We start from the raw sequence: 25,871 nt of genomic DNA, 5'->3' as shown, positions 1-25,871 counted from the left end.
TGAATATCAAATCCGAAAAGTCATAAAAAACAATCATGAAAAAGGACAACGGAAATCGAAATCAATTTATGTCAAATAGTATGGCTGCAAGCATCATGGTGCATGCACTACATGATAGATGATGTATTATCCGCAATGTTCTCTTCTCACGTTCAAACTAACTGCTTTTGTTTTGAATAGGGTTCAAATAATCAACTGTTAGACATAACAAATATTGTTTCTGCTACAAATAATTTATTTTTGTCTTTAAGACAAGATTTAAAGTATGTTATCATCAACTGCATGGATCAATATTAGGCTTATTCAAAATTGTTTTTATTATATTTGCCCTAGGGTTTATGTAGATTTTATGAATTTGAAGTTACGGAAAAACATAAGTGATTGATTTCCTTAGCGTCTGAATGAAATTCGTTTATCACCTTCTATAACATTTAACATTGTCGATGAAATTTACACTAAAAAGATTGCTTCAACATGGTTAGCATTTAGGATATGCTCCAAATAAATGATATTCAAGAAACGGAGATGAACGTTCAATGATCATAGATTTGCCTGTAAATGTAATACATTCTTGCGCGTTTCACTTTGTATTTAGGTGGCTTTATATTTTAAAATTGTCTTTATGTGTTTTCAAGTGATATTTGCTTTTTGATATGGGAGTCGTTTGTCTAATAGCTAAATATTGTCAAACACTACAATCTAAATTAGAAATAGTTATCGAACGACGTTACATTTTGACGTTACAGTTCTACAAAAATGGTTTGTTTAAACTTCCCTCTTTACTTTAAAAAAATCTTCAACTTTGAGGAGTCAAACCTATGCTATCTTTACATATTTTTTTTACTTCGGTAAAAAAAGAACGCATACAAAGTAATGTCGTGCAAAATATAATATACTAGATAGGCTTGTATTTTTTAACATAACACATTTTGAGAATGGATACAAATATGTTATAGACTGACTAAACAAAACTATTTGCAAAATTATTTAGAAAATAAAGAGTCTTGTTTCGACACGTCCGCCCTTTCTTGTTCTACAATGATAAATATCTGTATCAGAGGGCTTTATTTTAGTTTTCAAATTTATGTGAGGAATAATAAATGTAACACTTTTCTTTCACCAACATATGAAACAGGTTAAGCTGGTCAACTCGTGTTTTTGTTGGTGGTGGGTTGTTATGTTTTCTTTTTTATTTTGTTTATATTATATTACTATTGGAAAACGATACACTCATTGTCGTTGTTGTATGTATACATTTCACATAAAGAGTAGTTATTTTTAGATATATTGATCGGTTTAACATATATTTTGTTTCTGATAGTTTAAGTGTAATAAAATGCCGTAATCCTTGTTAGGTGCTATTGTTATAGTAATAACGTGAACATTGCAAGTGTTTAAAATTATGATAGCTACAAGTCATTATGACGAAATGTATATCTAATTTTATATAAAAAAAACCGGTACTTCATTACAATATTGGTTTCTGGCATGCTAGATTTTATGTTTGCTGTATGATTATATGTTATGCATTATTGATAAGAATGTGTATGTTTCGTGCATGACTGCAAGTAATAGTTGGCACACATATTGCGTTCTATAAATAATCTGTATACATTTCATACAATGTATTTGATACAACGTTCCACCGTTTTCTGTGGCAAATGACCTGACTGTGAAGGCTCGCGTTTCAATATCTTAATATATTCTTTTAACATTTAATGTAACATTGTGTTATACTTCAATTCGCTTACATTATTGTACCAGTTTAAAACATGTCATTTACAATCAAATAAATGTTTAAAAACATTCGAGAAAGGAACACACACAGAGAGAATCATAAATGGCAGAAAAATATTAGTTAGGTATACTAATTATAGTAGGACATGACATAAGGCAACCTGTCCGTAAATGTCACACTTTCTGTAATTCGAAACTGCTGGTAAATTACAGTTTTAGCTATTCTTTATTGAACAATATAAATTCATACAAGTATATATAACAGAAAGTTTGATAATTTTTTATATAATGATGTACATGTAGAAAAGGCTACTTTACTACAGTCGATCCTGCACTAACGGTCACCTCTTTTCGGTGGTCACCTGACCTAAACGGTTGTAACCCCCCGGTCGCAACATTATTTTTATATACATCTGTTCAACGGCCACTTGGTTTCCGCGGGGGGAGTGTATATGTTAAAATAATGAAAATAAGAATCCCTAAAGAAAGTCCAACACCGCAAAATTGAAAATGTTGCAGGTTCGGTTTGATTGAGCCGGTTCTTGGACGGTATTGTAAAGTGAAAACTACGTCCACGCCCCTAGCACCGGCTTACGCAGAATTCAACATTTAAACATGAACTGGCATGTGTAAATGTTTAAAATCTGATGATGATGATGATGATGATGATGATGATCAAATTACTGTATTCATAATTGAATTAGATTAAATATACACACAAGCACATAAGGGTAGCATAGTATGTCTTTTTCATAAAGAAATACATATTTGGATAAAAACTAAATCATCCATTCAGTAGCTACTGTTTTAAGCAGCCAAAATAGTTGCATCCCTGACTGGCTGCTTAAGACAGTTTTAACTATATAAGAGACTAAATATTTCATAATTGGATTTTTGTTGCATTATTTTCCCCAAAATGTCATGTAAAAAACTACATGACAGTCAGTAAAATACATATTAAACGAAAAATGATTGGGTTGACATAGAAAAGCTCATTATGGACAAATCAGTTACGATACTTGAAGAGGTTGTAATAAGTAGGAAATAAGTAGAAATAAGTTTTTCTACAGTCATCATTTTGACATCTTGAAAGGCTGTCTTACACTTTATTCCTAAAGATCTGTCCATTAACGTTTTAACGTTCTAATTTTGACGCTACATTGTGAAAAATTGTTACTGATGAGGACAATTACTTTACTGCGGCAGCTTCAGGAGTAATAAAAATGTAATGCTAATTTCACTTGATCCATAAAAAACGACTTGAAGTCAGCCATGATAAATTATTGTATGACCTGTTTAAGTGAATTTTGAATGCATAGATATACATATGTACGCATTGAACCTCTATTACACAAATCATAATATAACAACTAAAGATTTATTTCATATCACTGCGGGCTTCTTGCTGCAAAAGTAATTAACCAGTCAATTCACAAACATTGCACAGACCACAGAATGCCGTGCGATGAGACTAGAACTATAAATAGGCTCGGTTACACGAATGATGCCATTAATGCCAGAACTTTAATATTAACTTATGTTGTCCCGAACGTGAATGATAATTTATGTTGCCCCGAAAATTAATTTTAAATTATATTGTCCCCAACTGTATGACTTTAGGAATTATGACAAGAAACGTTCACGTTATAACCATTCGATAATTTTATATGATGGAATTTTATTTTAGATACTAATAAAACAATAAAATATTGAATGTTATGCTTAAACAACGGATCCATGTAAAATTAACGCAAATGTTATAAAGAATGTAAATTGTACATAAAAGCTTGCACATTTAACATATATATGCATATCATTCCAAAATCAGTGTAATGAATTTACGCTTACTTGCCAATAATCTTACTGAGTAGCCAAAACTTGTTATTCTAAGACAAACCGTTTTAGGATATTGAATACATTGCTTTATGTATTGCTCTAGTTACCTAACAGACCATATGTCGTGAACAATATAGTTTTATGGTGTACATTAGTAGCTCATATAATCTGAAAAGTTCTTTTTATAGAAGGAATATAGTATAATATTCGTCCAAATATATCCTATTCAATTGTAAAGGGACAGGCTTTCAAAGAAATGCCTGAAGTCATTATACAGTTAAATAATAACAATAAATACCTAATAATTTTTAAAGATATGGCTTTTCAAACAAATCAGCAAATACAATTATCTTCATGCAGCTTATTATTACTGATATAATTATCGGATACGACAATGTTCGGTTTTCTATAGCCCTTAATTGCGGAATGTGATTATTGAATACTTCTGTTTATTATATCTTCTTACTGAATACGAAACTTATTTTAGAATTAATTTTAATTGGATATGACGTTCTAATCAATAGTTGCTCGATTATAATGGAGAGGTCGGAAAAAGACTATTGAAACCGTATTGCTGTATGAACTGTTTAAATTGTTAAAAGTATTTGGTGTAAACAAAATATTTCTTGAATTGCGTTATTATTCTAGGCAATGTATATTGATGTCATATTTGATCTTGTTAAAGGTCCAGCTATTTGTAAATTAATTTTAAAAAAAATTAAAGAACTATATCAACCTAGTCATAACATTTTATATTGTATACAATGAAGATTATCCTTGGCATCAAATCGAATTTCGTACATATTTCTATAATGTAAGGCTTTATTCGTGAAATATTATTAAGTCTTAAGTCTTGCATTGCGTTTAAATGTTTATTGTTGTTTCATTTCAGACGTCTTTCCCTTCTATATTTTTAAAGACATTAATCAGCATCTCCACTGTGATATTACTGGGACTTATACTGGCATATCATGCATTAGAAGTTCAGGTAAACCATACTTATTCTATTTATCATTGTAACCATGAAATTTCTGTTTTGTGTGTTAGAATATATACTATTTTCAAATTTGTAAAGCTATGGTATATCATAAAGCACACATTTGTTTGAATATTGAGCTCTATATAAAGATTTATTAATATTTATAAATGTATGATATATGCAGAACGAATCATAATGAGAATTTTAACTTAAAGTAGAGATGCGTGGTTTGGTTTCAGATTGCCTTGACTTTGGTCACATTCTTACTTAATGAAACTTAACATTAAATTTTTATATAATGATTTCTTTCAGAACCATCCCTGTTTTGTTGGCGCTCGCTTTATTAGAAATAATGACAGAAATATTATCGCGTGTATGCTTTATTAGATGAAATTGAATATCTCATTGCTGAATAAATCGTTACCATAGAGACAAGTCCCAAGTTTCTATGGAGGTGAAATATCTTGCATTCTTTGTATTGCCTGTAGATACAGTTAATTCAAGTATCGTATATTATTTCGATAAGTTAGCACGTTTTCATAGCGGTGGCCTTAATTACGTAAAATATTTCCTTGAGAGACAAAATAACAGTTGACACAATTTATTATAACTCATAAATGTATTATGCTTATTCATATATTTCTTACGTAAACTTTTATCACAATCCATCATCAGATATTATAATCGATTTTTTTTTTCAATTAAATTAAGTTTTCTCTTTGATTTCACAAATATCTTTTCGAAAATCTATACAGAAATTGCTAACATTTCTTAATGCTTAAATAAGCTAATGTTAAGTCTAAGGTTGTGATAAATGCACGAGCACTGTAATGACGTTTGTAAAAAACGAAATCAGATTATAATGACAATTAATTATCTTAAGAAACAATGTATCTTTATAAATTCAAAACCGACAGAATATTTGTAAAACCTATAAATATATAAAATATATAACAGTTTTGTTATATCACATAAATAATTCAGATACTGTAGAAAACATTTATAATAAATGTAATAACACCAATTGGCTTATAATTTAATGTAATTTCTTAAATGCATTTACAATTTAACAACATTTCCCTATAGACGTAAAAATGATATACATTTGTTGTTGCTTGGAAGATAGTGTTTTCAGTGTCAGCCAACATACCAAATGTTCCTTTATTAAGTGCTCCTCAACTTTTTTTGTTAAGATTTACTATGCCCACATTAGGTAAAAAGCACCTTTATTGAAATCCCAGAAATTCTAAGAGACTGCATAGCTGTTTTTATTATTTTCAAATATCAAATTTTAGCTTAATATTCTCATTCATGTGGTATTTATAAGTGTTCAAATTTGTTTCCTTTTTAGTTGTTCGCTGTAGATAATTGTGTAGAGGATTGGCGTGTTGCCATATCGCCTAAAAGAATTGCTCAATTAAGTGTAGAGCTAGTTGTGTGTGCGATCCATCCTGTTCCAGGGGACTTTCGTTTTACCTGGAAGACAATGCATCATGATGGAATCATCAAGTTGTCCGAAGAAGTCAGCATTGATGTTCTCCTCTCCTTACCTATGTTTCTCAGGCTGTACCTCATTGCAAGAGTAATGCTCTTGCATAGTAAACTTTTCACCGATGCCAGTAGTCGAAGCATCGGTGCGTTAAATAGGATAAATTTTGACACACGTTTTGTAATGAAGACATTGATGACAATTTGTCCCGGCACGGTGCTTCTAGTTAATATTCTTTCTTTGTGGATTATAGCAAGCTGGTTTTTGCGGGCTTGTGAGAGGTATGTATTTAAATATTGCAACATAAGCATTTTTTTTAAATTCTATTTACCAGTTGTTAAGTCTCGTAATACTATTGACATATTTAGGGTGTTACTTGTGTCATTGATGTTCAAGTCATATATCCGTCATAAAAGTATTCATAGAATAAATATTAATCAGATAGTTTCTGCAGTAATTGAATTCCGTTTAAATGAATACAAGTTTGTAAGCGGCTATAAAGACAGCTTTAGGTTTATTACTCGTACATGAGCCACCAGACGACAACTGGCAAAGAACCGTCTACAAACGGTCATATAACTTTTTATAACAGAAAACCTGCATCCTTTGATAACAAATGAAAATAGTTCATACATTTGCTTTACCACTTTACCATTGTCCGATGACAATCTACTTTACGAACGTGAAGTTTTCTAAATATTTAAGATTTCTTTTTGTTTGCTTATTGGTGTATTTTCGTCTTATCAAGTAACCACATGAACTTAAGTATTCCATTTTATGATGTTTGAGTAGGTTTTTGTATATTACTAAACAAATAAGCTGTCGAAATATACATTATATTAACATACAATTTGTTAGGGCAAGTAATGTACAGGTAACATAAATGAAGCTGTTCTTAAGATGGGTGTATATTGAGTTATCGAACTATCATCTCGTTGTAAATATTTGCTTGAATGACCATTAGGCAAATTGTACGCCTGTAACACATTAATTAAATATAATTATATATTTCCTGTATACGAGAGGTTTTCATCTGAAGAAAGGATATTTGCTCAATATGCCGCTAATTATATAAATATTGACATATTAAAAATTCAATGAAATTAACTGTCTTTCAAGGAAATAAAATATTTGCTTTGAGCTTAAATACATAATGAATTGTAAATATATGTTCTTTTTAAATTAAGTTGAGCTTACAATGTCACGAGGTCAAAGAAGAAAACAATGTATTATTATATAAAATAGAGAAAATAAGAATCCCTAAAGAAAGCCCAACACAGCAAAATTGAAAATGTTGCAGGCTCGGTTTGATTGAGCCTGTTCATGGACGGTACTGTCAAGTGCAAACTACCGTCCACACCCCCTAGCACCGGCTTAAGCAGAATTCAACATGAACTGGTACAAGTTTGAATTTTGAAACATCCGCAGATGTGTTCATATGGCGGTTATCATGGAACATTCAATGTGACACGTAAGTGCTATTCCATGAAAAGCGGCATATGGTCCCCAAGTAAAAAAATGCGCTTGCCCTAAACGAGAAAACAATGGGCGGAACTAAATAAAATGGAATTTTGAAAGGGGATCAGAGGTTATGAAGCCTGCATATCACAGATAAGACGTCAAAAGACAAATTTAAAAAGCAGGTCACATACTCTAAGAGTGATTCAACAGTATTCAAGTGAGGAATACTGGAACCACCCAACAAGAAAATAGCCGAATAGAAATAACTATATTACCACAAGCACAATAATAATGTCGTGCTGAACGATCTTTAAGGATCGGAAATATAACATCTCTGATTGAATGTACGGGACCACACTTTACATTATGCCCACTTTAGTAAGGATTATTTCAATAAAGGACAAATTCAGACTTATGTTACTTGCATTGAATCAAAATCAATAAGTAAAGGGTATATCAGAATTTTGTTGTATTGATAAATATGATGGTCTTAATTTTATGCGGCTTGAAATATTATTAAAATTACATAACCATTTCTTAAAAATTATAAAACATTATAATAGTTTCTCTCTTGCTTGCATTTCAGTCCTCTTGATCCAAATCAACATGCTAACATTTTAAACTCAATGTGGATGATTGCCATTACTTTCCTGTCAATCGGGTATGGTGATGTTGTTCCAAACACATATTGTGGACGAATGGTGGCCATTTCCACAGGTGTTATGGTAATGAAATTCGTACTGACATTGTCATAGTTATAAAGTAATATAATCTGTGTGTTTTGGTGATGACGTGTATAAAAATATCATCTTACTCTGATTCGTTTTATGTAAACAAATATTTCAACATATGTTTGTTGTGGTCAACGTGGTAAACTACACTAAGTGAAATTATATATATGTACATAATTATGCAAATGAAACAATTTTCAAACATCGAAGAGTATGTGAAATATGTACTGCAAATATGTGTGCATATTATATGTAATCATTAAAATATAGGCATTCTTTTCTTATTGTAAAATTTGACATAAACTTTATAGAAAATAAATATTTTATTTGCTCCCTTTATTGACATGAAATGTTAAATTTGGTAATATCTTTATAAATAATGCTTTTCGAACCTATAAAATTGATAAATCTCAATTTGAGCATCATATTTATGATTTCAAACAATAAAAAATTGTGTTACAGGATCTTTAAGTTATCAAATATTTCAACATATGTTTAAGTTATCAAATAAATCAACATATGTTTACAGGGTGCTGGATGTACCGCATTAGTCGTTGCTGTGATAGCCCGAAAACTAGAACTTAGCAAAGCAGAAAAACATGTACATAATTTTATGCAGGATACACAATTGTCAAAAAAGGTAGGCGATGGGTTAAGTTGAATTATCTGAAAACAGCTTTCAGGTAATATTGCTAGTTAGCGATGGATACGTCTTTTAAAAGAACTGAATAATACTAATATCGTTATTTCATCTCTATACAGGTAAACTTGTAGATAAAAATCATTTTGAACATGGTGTTAAGAGCAATTGACAGAAAGGACAAACGCAGTACCATTACTATATAAGCTATATCGAAATATGAAGAATAAATAAACACACTTGCCTCGAATTTAATATAATGTTGTTTTTTTTAAATATTGTATAACTCAATGCAATGGCAAGCTTTTAGTACATTGAAAATGTTGTTTTTTTTTCTCAACGGCTATTTATGTTTGTTACATATTTGATTAGACATAAACTCATTATTACTTATAATATATGTTCCTATATTATAATGTAACGACAATAATATAAGAAAACTTTGCATTTATTCTTTGTTTCTAGTTAAAGAACGCCGCAGCCAATGTTTTAAGGGAGACGTGGCTTATATATAAGTACACAAAACTTGTAAAAAAGATGAACGCAGGGAAAGTTCGGTCGCACCAAAGAAAGTTCTTACAATCAATCCATTGGTAAGTATAATCTTATATCTAATTAACTTCATGATTGAGGTTTATTTGATCAAGTTATGAAATTTTTCAAATCATATGTAAAAGATTTTAACTATATATATAGCTAATAAATGCTTTATTTTAGAACGATGTTATTTTTATTCATTTTGTTCATTTATGATATGTCCTTTTGTAAAAGAGGGAAAGTATTAATAAAGTAATATATAATCATATATTTAACAGTTTACGGAGAATAAAAATGGATCAACGTAAACTTACGGAAAATCAAAGTACATTGGTTGATATGGCAAAGGTAAGAACTTCATTTATCTCGTTGTTGATAAAAAGCTCAAGATATACTTTAACATAATATTTCACTTGCACAACTCTTGCTGAATGTGGCTTGATTCTTTCATCTGATGTAATTTTGTTAAAACTAAGCGAAACACAAAGGGCTATGTTTTTTCTACTGAAAACTACTTTTGGGCTACTCAAAATTGTAGTGACCAATATATATAAAACAAATATATAAAACCATGACTCAATGAGTACGTAACATATAACAATATTTGCAAGCAATTTAATAAAAAAGCAGTATTAAAGGGTCTTATGTATATTATTAAAGTTGAAATAATGTAAAATATCAAATAAAATAACTGTTAACGACAGTTACCGTAAGGATACGGTGCTGCAGCATTGAAAATTATACAGAAAAGGGACAAGGAATACACTGAAATAAAGAACACATTCTTTTTCTTTTTCGATTAAATTATCAGAAGCTAGCTATTGTAATATTATGCTGCTATTTTTCTACCTTCTGATGTTAAAATTATTGTTTTTTAAAGAACATTTTGTGGTTTTGAATTATTGTTTTTTAAAGAACTTTTTGTGGTTTTGATGTTCTAATTTTAGACTCTAGAGTATTGATTTTAATGAATGGAATACACGATTTCCTATATACACTTCCTGCTTTCATCACTTCTGCATATCCTTGTAATAGTCCATTGTTGCGCACACTTTAATAGAAAGGGATGTTGATAATGTATACATGACTGAAGGTAAATGATTTGTCTGATGACAAAACATACACTAAAACTGAACACTATTGAGTCATATATTTGTTGATATTAAGTGATAATTCTGCTAAACTAAAAAGTATGATTTAACTTGTAGTAGTGTATGGAAGCTCAATTTGGTCCCTTAACACGTTCCATCTTTATCGTACAACCACATTGAAAATATCTTTTTTATATTCTAAATAAACATTTCTCTCTATCTTATTTTTAACACAGGTCAATAAGCTTGACAGCAGTTTATATGAAATAAATTACATTTACTTTTGATACCTCTTTGATAAAAATGTATTCTTTCGATTTTTGTAGACTTGCCAAATCTAGATCTAATCACGTTATCCTTTTCCTTTCCCTGTATTTTTATTTCAACCTCCGATTTAGTTTGTGTGTTCTATGCTTCAATCAGATATTCTTCTAAAGAATGTTTTGAGTTTTACAATGTCACAAGTAGAATTTTAACTGTATATTTTATTTGACTTTGCGATCATGGTAAGTGTTAAAAAACAAATCAACTGTTTCTTTGACATCTACATAACTACGAATAGCATTAGTCATCGCATTAAATTAAGTACGAAATTTAAAAAAGAACAACTGTGTAGATAAGTTTGAAGTATACAACCGTTTGAAACTACAATATAATAAACTCCAGTGCAAATTGAAAATGGAAAATTTTTGATGAAAAAATGTTTTGATGCTACTGAAAACGTTTTTTCAGCAGTTTCTTTCTTTTTCGATCGAATACTATAGATAGATGTGCTATTTAGAAATTGAATATTGTACATTATGCAAGGTTGAAACAGTTGCTTGCACTTGAAAGTTAAGGAAAAGGATAATGGTGACTTTGGTTTCTTTAAATAGACGTTTAACCCTTTCAACCCCTTATATTATTTTCATTTTTTATTATTTATTCATTATGGGAATGAAAGGGTTAAGTCCTAGAAATATATATTGATCTCCCATTGACTGTTTTAGTTTTAAGTTAATAATTTTAAGTAAATAATATGAAGTTGTTATTTTTATTACCAAAAACAACATGTTTGTGTGTAGGATATGCTGATTTCTTTTTTATATTAAAAGACAAACTAATTTCATATTTCACCATATATCCTTTACTCCTTTCTTTTAGAGTGTAGGTGTAACTGGACTACACAGCGCCAATAGCGTGTATATTTCAAAACCTTTGCCCGAGTACAATCAGGTTTGCCTCTCTGCATATCAGTCATAGATAGTAGAAACCCATTCTGCGATTTAAATCTGCATTCTTTCTATCTTTAATCAAAAGACATTGACAATAATAATATTGATACATTTGACATTATTATTGATAATGAAGCTTATATTTCATTTCATACTGATTAAATTGCAGTATTTCAATTCTAATATGTGAATACATTTTAAATGGTCATTTGATTAGATGATTTTGGAACTGAAAGCAGATTGTCGCTTGCATTCATGATTTTGATAGTGTTTAAGTACTAATAATCTACTTTTATAAATCTTTTGTTTCGGGCTTGTTGTAGCGGACAGTTTTCAGTTCCCCTCTTTTGACCAACTCGCTTGATATATATAACGGCTTTTGTATAATAAAATAGTACTTATTGCTCATAAAACAAAGACTTTTCACCATCGACAAATATAAGCGTTTCTCTCTTTACTCTTTTAAATAAACACATATCTGTATATTTAATATATTATTCACGGTTTAAAAAGTGTTGTGTCTTTTAAATATCCTTAAAATAAAGGAGTGCCTTATTGAGCGAAAAGTACTATTTGTCACTGCAATAAACATTTAGATGATATTTTCTTTTGAGATTTAGGAAAGAGGTTCTTATTTATTTGAGAGATATTCTGCTAGTGTTATAGACGAACGGATATAAAACGCATTTATGTTTATGATTTATTCTGCAAGTTATATGGATTGTAGATACCTCATTTTTAGCATTTAGATTTTTTTTTACATTTTTATTTTTGCCAAAACGAATTGGAATATAGATATTTACATAACTGTATAACATGAGAAGGGAATAGTAGATAAAAGCAAAACAAAAGATATTCAATAAATTACTTACTTCTAGCTCATTTCACAGTCGTGAAATGTTTGTAGCACAGCTTTATTATATTTTCTTATTGTATTCTAGACCAATGCATGCCTTTTATATATATTATGCAACACCTGATTATCCTTCTGACCGTTCTTAAACTGATTGGACTATAGCTTTTTCCAGTTTAATCCAAGTAACTCTCGCTATGAGACCTAACACAATATTGTTTTCTTTTTCAAGACAACTATTCCCTGCTTTCCCATTTTCTTTTCAAATACTTTGTGTAAATAGACTTCTCATAAACAAGTTTTATGTAAACTTCAAATTTCACTTCATTGTTATGACAATTATTGGAAGTGCCTTCAAATTTAAAAAAAAAATGTGTTACTTATTTTTAATTTTTAAATAAAGAGAATGGCTCAATTTATATTTATAAAAATATATTAGTTTGAACAAGATTTTTACTGTCATATTTATTTTAATTGCTGATATATAACTGCAAACTATTCAATTATTTGTCATTATATGGTTACTGTTTTAATGTGTATTTTGTAAATTTCTTTATTATTGTTCATGTGTTTTTTTCTCCACTCTTTATACTAGTAGTTTTGTAGTCTTTTTATTCACAATGAAATGTGTGTCTATGTTCATAAAATATAACGATATAGAAGCTGATAAACGTCTTACCTTTTAAATTAAAACAATTTCAGACACAGAGCCATATTGAAACCATGGTAACAGAAATGTCAAGCAACAGCAGTGCTTTAGAGAAACGTGTGAATAAGATTGAGGATAAGCTTCATGCTTTACAGGTGATGATTAAACCGTATACATGTATATTATATTTTTTGTTATAACCTGTTATGCTAAATTGAAATGAATGTTTTATTTATGACTTTGATTTGCTTACATAATTTAATAGTAATTTTCTTTCTGTCTCTCAACCAATAATCATGGGTTGAAACACTATCCAGGTCAGGATCATATCTCAAAATGCCGAATGTACATGAAATGAAGCTTATAATAGATTTTTAATGTTAGTAGGAGAAGGACATATTGTTTGATATACATGTATATACATTGATATACATGTACTTGAATACTACGCAATTTCATTTTTCTTTCTGATCAAATAAAACAAAATATTCATCATTGGGCAAAAAATGGTGTAGGTGTTGTTAATTTTAATTATTGTCCAATGTAAATTCTGCCTTCAAAAAGACGAAGAATTTTAGTAACAAATATCATCAAACATTGAAAAGTTAATGGTATTATCTTACAATTAAAGGCCATATCATGTGCCATTGGTCGTTACTTTTTTATGTATGATTTAATAAGTTTGTTTTCCTTTTGCATTCCTTCTAGTTCTAATTGTACAAGCAAATCAAGAGCAATAAAATATGTATGTTTTTCTTATATACCCAATGCTAATTGTGATAGAAGTAATTTTAACATAGACGAAAAACCAAGATAAAAAGTCTAACTATTTTTTTCTTTTGTACCAGGTGCAAATGGACATGTTGCCAAACATGATAGTTGAGAGGTTACTTGCCAGACGAAGCGATCCCCTAGCTGAAAGAACTGGGGAAGCAAGACCAATTCCCGAGTTCCGACAGTATAGCCGGTTATCACCACCAAGGCGGCGGCGAAACCTTGTTACACAAAACTCTGTCCCAACACCTTCAACATTGTCGCCATTTACATCAGTAAGTGGCACTCACCTGCCTGAAACAAGTGTGTCCTTGCCGGCAAGTCCTTCAGACACACAGACAGGGGACGTGAATCACTCTTAATTCAAAGTGCATTAAGCAGATATTGTACGTCTGCTCAATACAAACTGCGTGATATATATTTATCAGACAGTGTAAAGTCAAAACGAATGTTATTTCTTCAATGAAGCTGTGTATCCTAGCGAGTGTACGATTGAACGTAAACAGTGTTTAGATTTAACAATATCGAATCTAAATTGACAGAGAGCCATTCCACATTTTCATGAAACAAATATTGGCTTGTGAAGGCATGTTTACAGAGCTAAAGCAGACAGTTTGCTTACTTTTTATATCAAGATAATTCTGGAGAGAAAATGGGTGTATATATGATTAATCATTCCTAAGTCATAAAGCATTTGACTCGTCATAGATTTGACAGTTTTACTGTTGTAGTTTACGTTGGCCTCCCGAATACTATATGTCAAGTCAAATAGAGGTTCAATATTATTGTATTGATACGTTGCAAAACATTTATGTTGTAAATTAAAAAGCAAGTGTAATATCTTGATGGTAGAACCTTGGTGAAAGTTAAATTGGAACCTGATTTGTTAAATGTCAACGATTTTTGCGACTGCAGAGGTACTTCACAAAATCTAGAATTGTATCAAATGAAGAAATATTTACTTATATGCAACATTCCACAATAGATCAGATCGTACAATACAAAATTATTGTTTTATAATTACTGCATGTACAAAATCTATAAATGTAAGTAATTATAACGAAATATTCGTCTTGGTGAGTATGTATATTAACAGAAAAAAATGACTGAATAATTCAAATCTATAATCTCATCTTCTTGCTTCTGTGAGATGGCATATGAATCAATATTATAACAAATGTGCTCAATACGCCCTCTCTTTAATATATTCTATTTGGATATGTTTGTATCCATCTAATTACACACAAAATTAATGTTACACTATATAAGGACGACATGCTAAAAATTTATTAAAGTTGGTGCATGGATCTTTTTTATTAACATTATGAGGAAATCGTTAATAAGAATGGGTTACCCATTTTTGTTTTAATTAGCATTGAAAAATCATACTCTACTTATTATCATAGTAAAATATGGCAAATGTTATATTTACAATTTGTCTGTATGATAAAAAAGTAAAACGTTTAAACAATAGACATTTGTCCGTTGATGTTCAATTCTTAATCTGTGAATAATTTCATAGAGTAATTTATGTCAAAAATTTAATTCCTGTGGATGCAAAGACATTTATTGGTGCTAAAATATTTTCAGCGTCCTTTATTCTTCGGTATTTTAATTTCACCAAACAGCTATGTACCTATTATATGGCATATTCCTCTTGACATCTTCTTGGTGTCAATTTAAATGGAATAGAAGTTTTGGAAAGACGATTAACATTTGAAAATAAGAAGTAAAACTTAAAGACACTTAATATCACCTGTCAATTCATTGTTTTTCATTCAAGTTCGATTAAGTGATCGGTTTGTCTCATTTTAGGAGACAATTATAAGAAAGCATATAGAAGATTTAAAACAGGAATGCTCAAAAGGTTTTAAACGAGCTCTTAAAGTGGATTGGTCTACAATGGGCACTTTTACAAAAAATTATTGATAAAACATTAATAAAGACAATGGTAATATATCATTTGGACTCAAACAAATATTTTGGTTTGAATTAATGAATGTTTACCTAGTTCTAAGTGATTAAATAAAGAATATTTATATGACAATAAATAATATTTAATATCAAATTATGTATCCCACAATATCCTAACAATATCCGCATATAATAACTTGTAGTTTGTGGTCAGATACTTAATACCATCAACATGATTATATACGTTATTGCTTACTTCCCATGATGGACCAATTCATTTTAAATAGTTCATTACATTTATACTTCTAAAATAATTTGTTTGAAATAAATATTTGATGCTTGTGCTAAAGCACGAGGGAATTCATTTTAATTGCAAGCACTTTGATATCTGTCTTTTCCTGCTATATTTAGCAACTAAATGGTAGGGAAGTCTGAGATTATTTTAAAATTCCATATTGCATTCCAACGATCAATTATTTAATAACATAGGATTTATTTGCTTCAATAGCTGAGTGTAATAACTTCGAATTCAACCAAAATATGGGTTGCCTTACTAAATAAGACATTTATGATCCTTTTGTTATCAAAATGATTCATAATTTCAATATGTTCAAACTATTATTGTTATCATTTTTATGATGATAATCGTTTTTATTTCTATTGAGGAGAGTTTTTATCTTAAATATGTGATATTTTCCAAAACAAATCCCAAGAATTGTATATATGTATATAGTTGCACTTGTTAATGCAAATAGCGATATGTTATCCTTTTTCATCGCATTATTGTAAATCCATATTTATAAATCGTCAAGACAGTGAAAGGTTGTTTACTATTTGTACTTGTTCATTTGTTTTTATGTTGATAAATTATATGATGTTGAACATTACCAATTTTATTTGTCGGGTTTTTATTGTTAAGTTAGTAAGTTGTAAAATGTATATATAAAAGAGACGTTTTAGAAAGACAAACTTTCCCGTTTTTATATGTACTACATTTCAGTGTGAACATTTACTGTTACACTTCTATTATGCTTTACTTTTTAACAAAACCAGAGTATATATTTCACCTCCTTAGCACAGTGCAAAAAAATTTAAATAATCATTTGATATCCTTTTAACTCGACGTAAATGATAAGTTTTGTAAATATGCATTTTGTTTATTACATCTAACTATGTGAAGGGTCGTTTTGCGTTTGACATGAAATAAATTTGCAGTTATTCAATTTCTTGGTATGAGAAATATAAGATATAGAAAAACAATGTGAAACGTCTGTATATTTCTGTATGTTGTTACATTCATATAATGCAATTTATTAACTGTTGTCTTTGAAATATTATAAATAGACAAAGTTTGATGTTTTTAACATAAAAACAAAAGCAAATATAATTATATAGCCGCTGATGAACTTGTTTTATTTTTTTCAGAAATGTGTACAGTACTACAATGTTTTCACTTAAGTTTTTATTTTAAAATTTAAAGCTCAAATTTATTTTACTAGTTATTCGCACATACACACACAATATAACAATTTTTTATCACTGCTTACAGGTGATTATTGAAATCTTTATACCTTACAGAGAAAGACATCTCACGTACTCCTAAATGTACTTGTCTTGACATCAAAAATGTTATTGTATGTTACTGTTTTATGATGAAAAATAAATCTTAGTCTAAAATGTTTCTTCGCTTGTCTTTTCTATCCTATTTTGTAATTGGGCATGATAAGAATACGTTGTTGACTTTATGGATTGCCTTTGACGATAGATGCATATTATATGATGAAAAATGATGTTTGAACCTTCTTATGATATATTATTGTAGTATATAAAATAATATTAAACTGAATGTTAAGTCCCCTCAAATCGTCCCCGACGGATATCATCACAACCATTATCTTTACATACATATATAGAATTAACAACAGAACAATTTATTTATGAAATAATGTTTAATGTGTTGCAAGCGACTTTGTTATAGCTGACTGTACATGAAATAACCCAACAGATATATGTACAAATAAACCCTCATTTGCAAAAAAACATACATTAATTAATATCGCTTCATAAATAACAAACTTCAGTCAAAGTAAAAAACAATTTGCTAGAAAAGATGGAACACGTACATCTAATATCTGATTCCTTAGCAAATCTTAAAATAAAAATCTTAATTCGGACATGTTGACAGTCGGTTAACCAAGCGCTGAATGAATTTGCAACGCTATTCCGAAAATCACGTGCTGATTTAGGCAGGAACAATACTAGGGAAGATAATTTTCTTCTAAATAAATGTACTTTGTTTAAACAAAGCAAATGTCATAATATATTCAAGTCAGCAATAATAGTTTCTGTTTAAACACATAATTTAAGGGTTACTATATCAAACCGTCATCATTATTTGAAAACATAGCCGTGTAAATTCAAATATTGATGCGTTTGTATGAATATGTGTTTTCAATATTTGTTATATCTTTTTAAGATTGCGTATGTGTAAATGACAAATCATTGATAAAGATAATGATATCTTGTTAAATGCTGTCAACAGATGTAGTTGACATGCTGATTTATAACATAATATGATATTTACATTTTTTGTAAACTTAAATAAAAACGTATGTAGGGAAATTATCCAACGGTTTCAATAATTGGTAGTTAAGAATTCCAACTTAATATTTATAAATATACTGCATGAAACCATTTAAAACATTTGGTACATTTGAATATTTCATTGAACAATTACCATTAAAACCTGCATTTTTGATGATTTCAAAGCGTTTATTAATATGTACTGAAATGCCGTATTTTGAACTTAATTTTATGACAGTACCTAATTCAATGTAAGATCTTTAAATTGTCTGTGTGAAAAGATACTATTTCTAAAGCTTACTCATCTAAACGGTTAATAACGAAATGATTTAAATGCTCCCCGTGCGTCTTCTTAATATTATTGTCTTACAAGTGCACGTCGATATCAAAAAATATATATTGTAAGGGTAAGATATTCAAAAATGTAGATTCTGACGGAAGTAATATTAATGAACAATACTTATTTAATGTCATTGTTTTACGCATCGGATCAAATTTCAAATTTAAACACACCACTGAGGTCATCCTAAGTATCAGTCAGTCTATATCTACTTCGTTGTCTTAAACAATCACCTGGAGAAAGAAGTCTAAATTAAGTGGTGTATGCTATTTGCTCAACTTGATGAAAGGTAAATTTTCTACACAGAAAGTAATTTTTTTGCATTATCTGAAACTGTTCAGTTGTCTTGACCGCCACGAAGAATAGCGGCTTTGTGAACTCTACTAAACTAATAAAACAATAATTTTAAGGCCCGCATGCACTTGTGTTAAGAAGGAGAACATGTATGTAAGGAAGTACCATATAATGTAGTTAATTATATGTTGTTAATAAATATTTTTAGGTATGTTGACCTCATTACCTTATAAATAATGATGTTAGCCCAGATGTCCCCTACCCGAGTCAGGCTTAATAATACTTACAAAATTTAAGATTTCTTTTCCTTCATTTTGGTTAAAGTTCTTCAAATAGGTACTACTCTTAAAACCATTAAAATCTGTTCGTATAAAAGACTCTTTTGGAACCTCATTCAATATGCTCATATTTTAGCAAACATAGTATTTTTATGCAAAAGCATTCCGGATATTTGCGACAACATACAAAGCAATTGTATGTTTGAAATTGGTGTCGTGTCAAGGACTTAATGTCATTCTGGAGAATTAATGTCATTTCATTACATATCACTGTTAAATCATGCAAACTTTGTCTTATTATATTTTAGCGCAGAAGTAAAAAGATAAATATTTATCAACTGCTAATGACAAATGTGTAAGAAAAAAAAGGGAAAAGCTATTATAAGCAGAATTATTATCGGGCTTTTGACTGAAAAGCAATGTTAGTGATCAACCTATAACAATGCTTTTGAATCAATCAATTTAAGATAAATAACAAGTTATCTAGATGATATAACCTGCCCTTACAAAGAAAAACAAAACATACATAAATTAAATGCAGTTTATTATCTTTACAAGTAAAAGATAAAAAAGTCGTCTAAAGTTCAAACAGCTGATAGCAAATAAGAGTTAGATCATTCCGTTTCTTTCTTTGGAACCGCTAGGACATTTTTAAATTGAATAACATATTTTGTGTGAGTGAATTAGATCTTCGGAAGATAACTATTGATTAAAACTATTAAATCTTTAGACCGTTTGATACAAAATTGTTCGTAGACATATATATAGTCATTAAAAAAACTTTTTATAATCAAGAGGTAGTAGTAGCAAGAATTCAAGATAGAAAAGTAGCTGTAGCAGTAACAGTAACTTTAACAGTAGTTGTAACAGTAACAGTAGTTGTAGCAGTAACCGTAACTCGAGATGTAGCGGTAACAGTAGCAGTAACAGTACCAGTAGTTGTAGCAATACCTGTAGCTGTAGCATGAACAATATAAGTGTAGTAGACGAAGCAGTAAGTGTAGATGTTGCAATAGCAGCAGCTATATCAGAAGCTGTAGTTGAAGCAGTAACTGTAGTAGTAGTGGCAGTGGTGGTGGTAGTGGTGGTAGTGGTGGTAGTGGTAGCGGTTAATTTGTTAATATACTCATTTTGTACTGCGAAATTTTAATGCTTTATCCCATTCTATAGAACAAGCCTACATAGAAAATAAGAAGTTGACTGGTATTTGACAGACGTAGGAAAGATTATCAAACCATGCAATATCGGTGAATCGATATCTCATTTGTCAGTGGGTGCCGTCTGCAATCTGCTCAGTCAGCCATATTACTGATAAATGTGTACAAAAAGAAACTGTTTTATTGTCTTTTTATCTACAAAGGCAATTTGTTTGATCTTTTACTTTGTGAGATGCTGATATCGGATACGTCTTGTAAAGTCAATGCTCTTTGCTGTCATGTAATTTATCACATGTTTAACTCCTGTTCTTCAGTTATGTTTTAACAAAATTTTACGTAAATTGATTAGTAGGTCGGCAATTATATTACGTAAGATATGAATCAAGTTTCAAAATGAATATTACGCAATGCACATACAAACCTGATCAATGATGCTTATGAGTTAGTAAAGACAGGTGAATACTATTTGTATATACAATAAAAGCTCGGTTGTTATTTGATAGAAGCTTAGGTTAGGATACTATTTTCGAAACGGTATGTTAGTTACTGTAGTGTAGACTGTGAATTAAAATTTCATGCATAGCGGTTTGTTTATGATCTATTTTATTCTTTGTTTGCAGTATTTATGATAAGTTTATATGTGATTTGCTCTTTACTAGAAGATATTCCATGCGATTATTCAACTCTTCGGAGGATAACTTTGGATAGAACATTGTGTTTATCCGTTTGTTAACATTATATTGTGTATAATTACATGAAAGTATATTAATGATATAGACAACTTTGTTGGTCATTTAGAGCTATTTTAAGCATAAGGCATATCATTCATTAAATTACTTGACGTTCCGATACTTTTTTATTTCTCTAACGATGTTTCAGACGTTGTTGCATATAGAGAATAGATTTCGAAGAGAAATAGATATGAATAATATAAATTTTTTACTTTGGAAACTGTATTTTATAATCATTTCCCTTTTTTGTCTTCTTTCCTGATAATTGATACGTCAATTTAATAGCTAGTTTAATATGTAAACCTTTCCTTGGTTCGAATGCCAGTCAAATCAAGTGATAATTGTTAAAAGTGTCCTTTTACTGATGTGAACATTTCTTTAGTAATAAGTCAAGTTATGCAAAGAGAGAATATTGTTTTTGTGTAAAAAACAGAATGTATCAAATCCAACCTATCATAACCAATGATATTATGCTTATGTAACTTAATTATAACTTTAAAGATGATTTTGATTTTAGGCTTATAGGCTTTATTGCGGACACGGACTTTAGATGTTAAAACGGATAAACAATCATGGCTCTTTTAAAAGGGGCGTGAATTTAAGATACAAAAGTTAAATGACTGAATCATTTGTTCCTTAAAGGCTGTATTATAAATTGTATTAATGGTCTGAAATTTCTAACATTCTATATTGATTTCATTGTTTACTAAATTATGTTATGGCTTAACTATCTTCATTTTATGATTTGTTGATAGAAGATAATCTTATGGCATCTTTTAACGTTTTGAATCGACTGTGTAATACTCGTAAAATGTGGAATTTTTTGTCACTTTTGTAAAACTTTTCTTTGACTGTTGTGTTTGTTATATTTTGTTGTTTGTCTGTTTTCTTCTTTTTCTCTTTTTCTTTTGATTGTAGTTTTATTTTTTGTTGCAGTTTTATAACTAATTGTTTTTGTTACAGCTGTTAATGTTGTTTTTTCTTTTAATACAATTCTTTAGAAGTATGAATTTGTAAAATAACAGAGGGATGTTTTTCTTCCAGAATGACATACAGTTACATATTTACGTTAGTTTTAGCAGAACATACTATACCTTTCTTTTCAAAAAGGAGCTTTATTGTGGCTACCTAAGTAATGATTAATTTATACTATCAATGCACTCATAATTTAATTTATATCCAATTCATATATTTGTTTAAACGCATTAATTCAACATGGCATTTAACAGGTGAACAATATTTTTAAATACACTATAAAATATGATAAACAAGATCAACAAGGAAAGGCGGCATTCAATGAACGCAGCCCCCACCCGAGCCAGCAACAAGAGATAGTGGCAAGGAGCCCAGGAGGACCCCAAACATAAAGCTTATGAGTGTCCACTCACAGTTATAATAATTAGAATAAGTACATTTTATAGCATTTTCATGCACGATGTTTACACACGTTTTCATGAGGTTAAAAGGAGCCTGTCAACTCGGACTTAGAGACTATATAGGCGGCAGGGAGTCTATACGATCTTGGAAAAGCGATATCAAGCTCTTATCTATAGCTCAATCAGTGTCAATGCTGTTACAATTGACAGATATTTCGTTTTATTCCATTTTCTTCCGTCTGTCCGGTGTTTTTAATATTCAGGATGTGCTTTACCAAAACATTGTAAGTTCTTTTACAAAAGTGTACCCTTAAAATAATTCTTGTTTAATTTGTGTTGGGGAGGTGTGGGTTGAGGTATTACTCCAATCCAAAATGAGATATGATCTTGCAACTTCCTCAATAGATATATCTTAATCAGATGAAGTGCAGTGTGTAAAAACTGTTACTTCAAAAGATGTACTTTTAAAGTTAATGCCCATTGTTGTTGTTTTGTTTAGCTTAATATACGTATAAATACCATTAGTTTAAGTTCGCATGTTGCAAATAATTCTGATTGTTTTATGATATATTACAATATATTAGACGCCACAATAATGTACTTCATGCTTTGGCCATACTATTATCTAATAATGTACCAGACGGTTTTGAATTTAAGAAGGAAATTTGCGAGACAAAGAAATGAATTAGCATTTAAACTCTATTATCGTTTTGATTTATTTTCATTAAGGGTATGTTTAGAATCTATGTTGTTATTTTATCTGATCTCTATAAATCAATTACGATCTTAGATTAATATGAAAACATGTCTATGATTTGCCATATGCCAGTGAGAGTAAAATATATAATGAAACTGGGTAATAAATCGCATGAATAGCACGGTTTCAGTTTGTCTTGGTATGACTGAATATCTTCATAAGTAGAGAATGTTGTATATGTTTCTTTAGGCATTATTCCAGTTTTATGACAATTCTTATGAATTTGATATCCAGTATTATTGATATTATTATTAATTAAAATGAAGTTAAGTGTGTATCATCTATCTCATGCGTTGTTAACAATTGGATATGATTCTCGTAACACATATAATAGTTTCATAAATATGATAAGTATTTTCACTTCAATGATTGTAGTGCGATATATTCTACATATAGATCTATATAATAATTGTCCCGATAGTATTTAAAAATAGAGAGCTAATGTATCTTTTTCGTGCATGCACGAGAACGCATTTAAAGCGAGGACGCATGTAAAGCCCGAGCTGGCTAATGTATTTTTATATCAAGAATGATATGTTATGATAAAAACATTTCTATAAATCAAGCATCTCGGCTGTGATTTCATTATTTACAATATTAACAACACGCAAACATAAATTGTTGAACCTTTAATTATCTTGGTATTACAGTTCTCAAATGGTTTAAAATGCAAAATATACATTCCGTCTCATTAAATCCGATACTGACCCTAGGTAAGACCTCCTTGGTAAAAGATATCCAACTGTCTCAAAGATATATGACGTTTGGGATAGTTAGTTTGATATTGAAATATGTAAGGATTCAATGCATGAAACCAAATATAGGCTAACACTGTCTAGAGTTTAAAATAGGCTCAAATAAACCTAGCCGGTGACATTTTCAATTTTGAAATTTTAAGCGTTCATAGGAGTTGAATTAGTTTTATGTATGTAATGTTTTACATCTTATCTCTTAAATACATGACAAGACAAAAATATGAATGTTAAATAATCCAATGTTATAATTGTGTAAAAACGTCTTATAACAGTATGCAATTAAGCATTTTTATTTGCGGACAAATTATCCGATATAATTGAACATTCTTTATTACGGAAATCTACCATTATGTTCGTTAAAATTAATTCTATTCTTTACAACAATTTGATATTGAAAATACTTTTAACTATCATAATTCTATGCTCGTATAATTGCTCCATCATTTGTGACAAAATGACTTGGCAAACAATCCAGGCAACACAATTACAATTACTGACATAATAATCGGGTATTGCAGTAATTTAACTATTGAATTTCTTCGGTATTTTATATCTCTTCATTAAACATAACTAGCGATAATTCTATATTTGTATTGTGCATGCTGTTTTATTCTACTTGTAAAATTTGCAAAAAGCCGACTCATGATTTTTTTATTGTATCATACTTCAATATCTTCGCACACTATCAATGATTATGTAATTATTATGGTTTTTTAACAAGTAAATTCCTCTTGTAGACGGGTCATGAGCTTCCTTTACCTTTCTGGTTCAATTATTTTGTATCCGAACAATAGAGCGCCTACCGATATGCTTTACAGCAGCATGTTCGTTCTAGACAGGTCACAGTAGTGCCTTAATTGATAATGACACAACTGTTTTCGAAAATATAACAAATAACAATATTGTTTCACTTTTTATTAAATGTTCCGGCGTTTGCACCCCGTGATGTACAAAACAAAATCAATATTGAATCTAAATCGTACCAATTTAATCTTGCTCCAAACAGTTTATATCTCCAATCCATATTATATTCCATCTAGCCTCGCTTTCAGTTTTTCCGAGTCCTGAACAGACATATCATGTACCAACATATTTCTGTCGAATAGTTAAAAAGTTGTTGTGATATACCGATTTTATTTGATTCGTTCACAATTAGCTTGTCGTACAATATAGGTTTGACAGCTTTGAATATGCATTAAAGTTCAGTATTTTACAAAGATATACAATAACCTCATAATATTGTATACCATTTATATCTATATTAAATATCAGCTCGGACATATCAGTACCTAAAGAATCGACAATTAATACATGAGCGGTTTTTGAGGAATGTATTATCTACAGAAACAAGATTTTACTAATTGTTATCTGTTGATAGAGAGTTCAATTTCAAACAGGGCAGTTATTTGCATGCATTTGGATATTTGTAACAAAATTAACATAAATTGAGTATTTTGTTCAATTAAAACAATTTCATTGACATACATGTATAAGATATATTATTTATTGTTTAATGGAAAAATCAATTATTTTCTGACCCTACCAAATTGAACACCGATAACCGTTAAAGGTACGAACTCAATAATTTCATCCCCAGACTTTTAATTTCCGTTTGATCTTTATTTTGCTGTCACATTTAAGTGACTGCTACGGTCATAACTTCTACATATTCTTCAAAGAAATTGAATAATAATG

At 29.7% G+C, this 25,871-nt stretch overlaps 1 protein-coding gene across 2 annotated transcripts in view; it reads left to right on the top strand.

Moving 5' to 3' along the window:
• Positions 1–17,582, top strand: part of LOC132731288 (small conductance calcium-activated potassium channel protein-like) — a 34,822-nt gene extending 17,240 nt beyond the window's left edge. The window contains exons 2-10 of one of the 2 annotated variants that reach the window (XM_060717441.1): positions 4,466–4,561; positions 5,904–6,322; positions 8,089–8,227; positions 8,763–8,873; positions 9,339–9,466; positions 9,689–9,758; positions 11,645–11,716; positions 13,271–13,372; positions 14,066–17,582. In XM_060717441.1, the coding sequence (XP_060573424.1) occupies positions 4,466–4,561; positions 5,904–6,322; positions 8,089–8,227; positions 8,763–8,873; positions 9,339–9,466; positions 9,689–9,758; positions 11,645–11,716; positions 13,271–13,372; positions 14,066–14,353 (1,425 nt within the window). In that variant the 3' untranslated portion in view covers positions 14,354–17,582. The remainder of the gene's footprint in view (positions 1–4,465; positions 4,562–5,903; positions 6,323–8,088; positions 8,228–8,762; positions 8,874–9,338; positions 9,467–9,688; positions 9,759–11,644; positions 11,717–13,270; positions 13,373–14,065) is intronic. The other variant, XM_060717442.1, reaches the window with a different exon arrangement.
• The last annotated feature ends 8,289 nt before the right edge of the window (positions 17,583–25,871 follow it).

Source organism: Ruditapes philippinarum, unplaced genomic scaffold (genome assembly GCF_026571515.1).
Source record: "Ruditapes philippinarum isolate M1 unplaced genomic scaffold, ASM2657151v2 ctg1166_1_1_1_1, whole genome shotgun sequence".
Taxonomy (NCBI): Eukaryota; Metazoa; Mollusca; class Bivalvia; order Venerida; family Veneridae; genus Ruditapes; species Ruditapes philippinarum.
The sequence above is the reverse complement of the archived record's forward strand: the minus strand, read 5'-3'. Positions and strand labels throughout refer to the sequence as shown.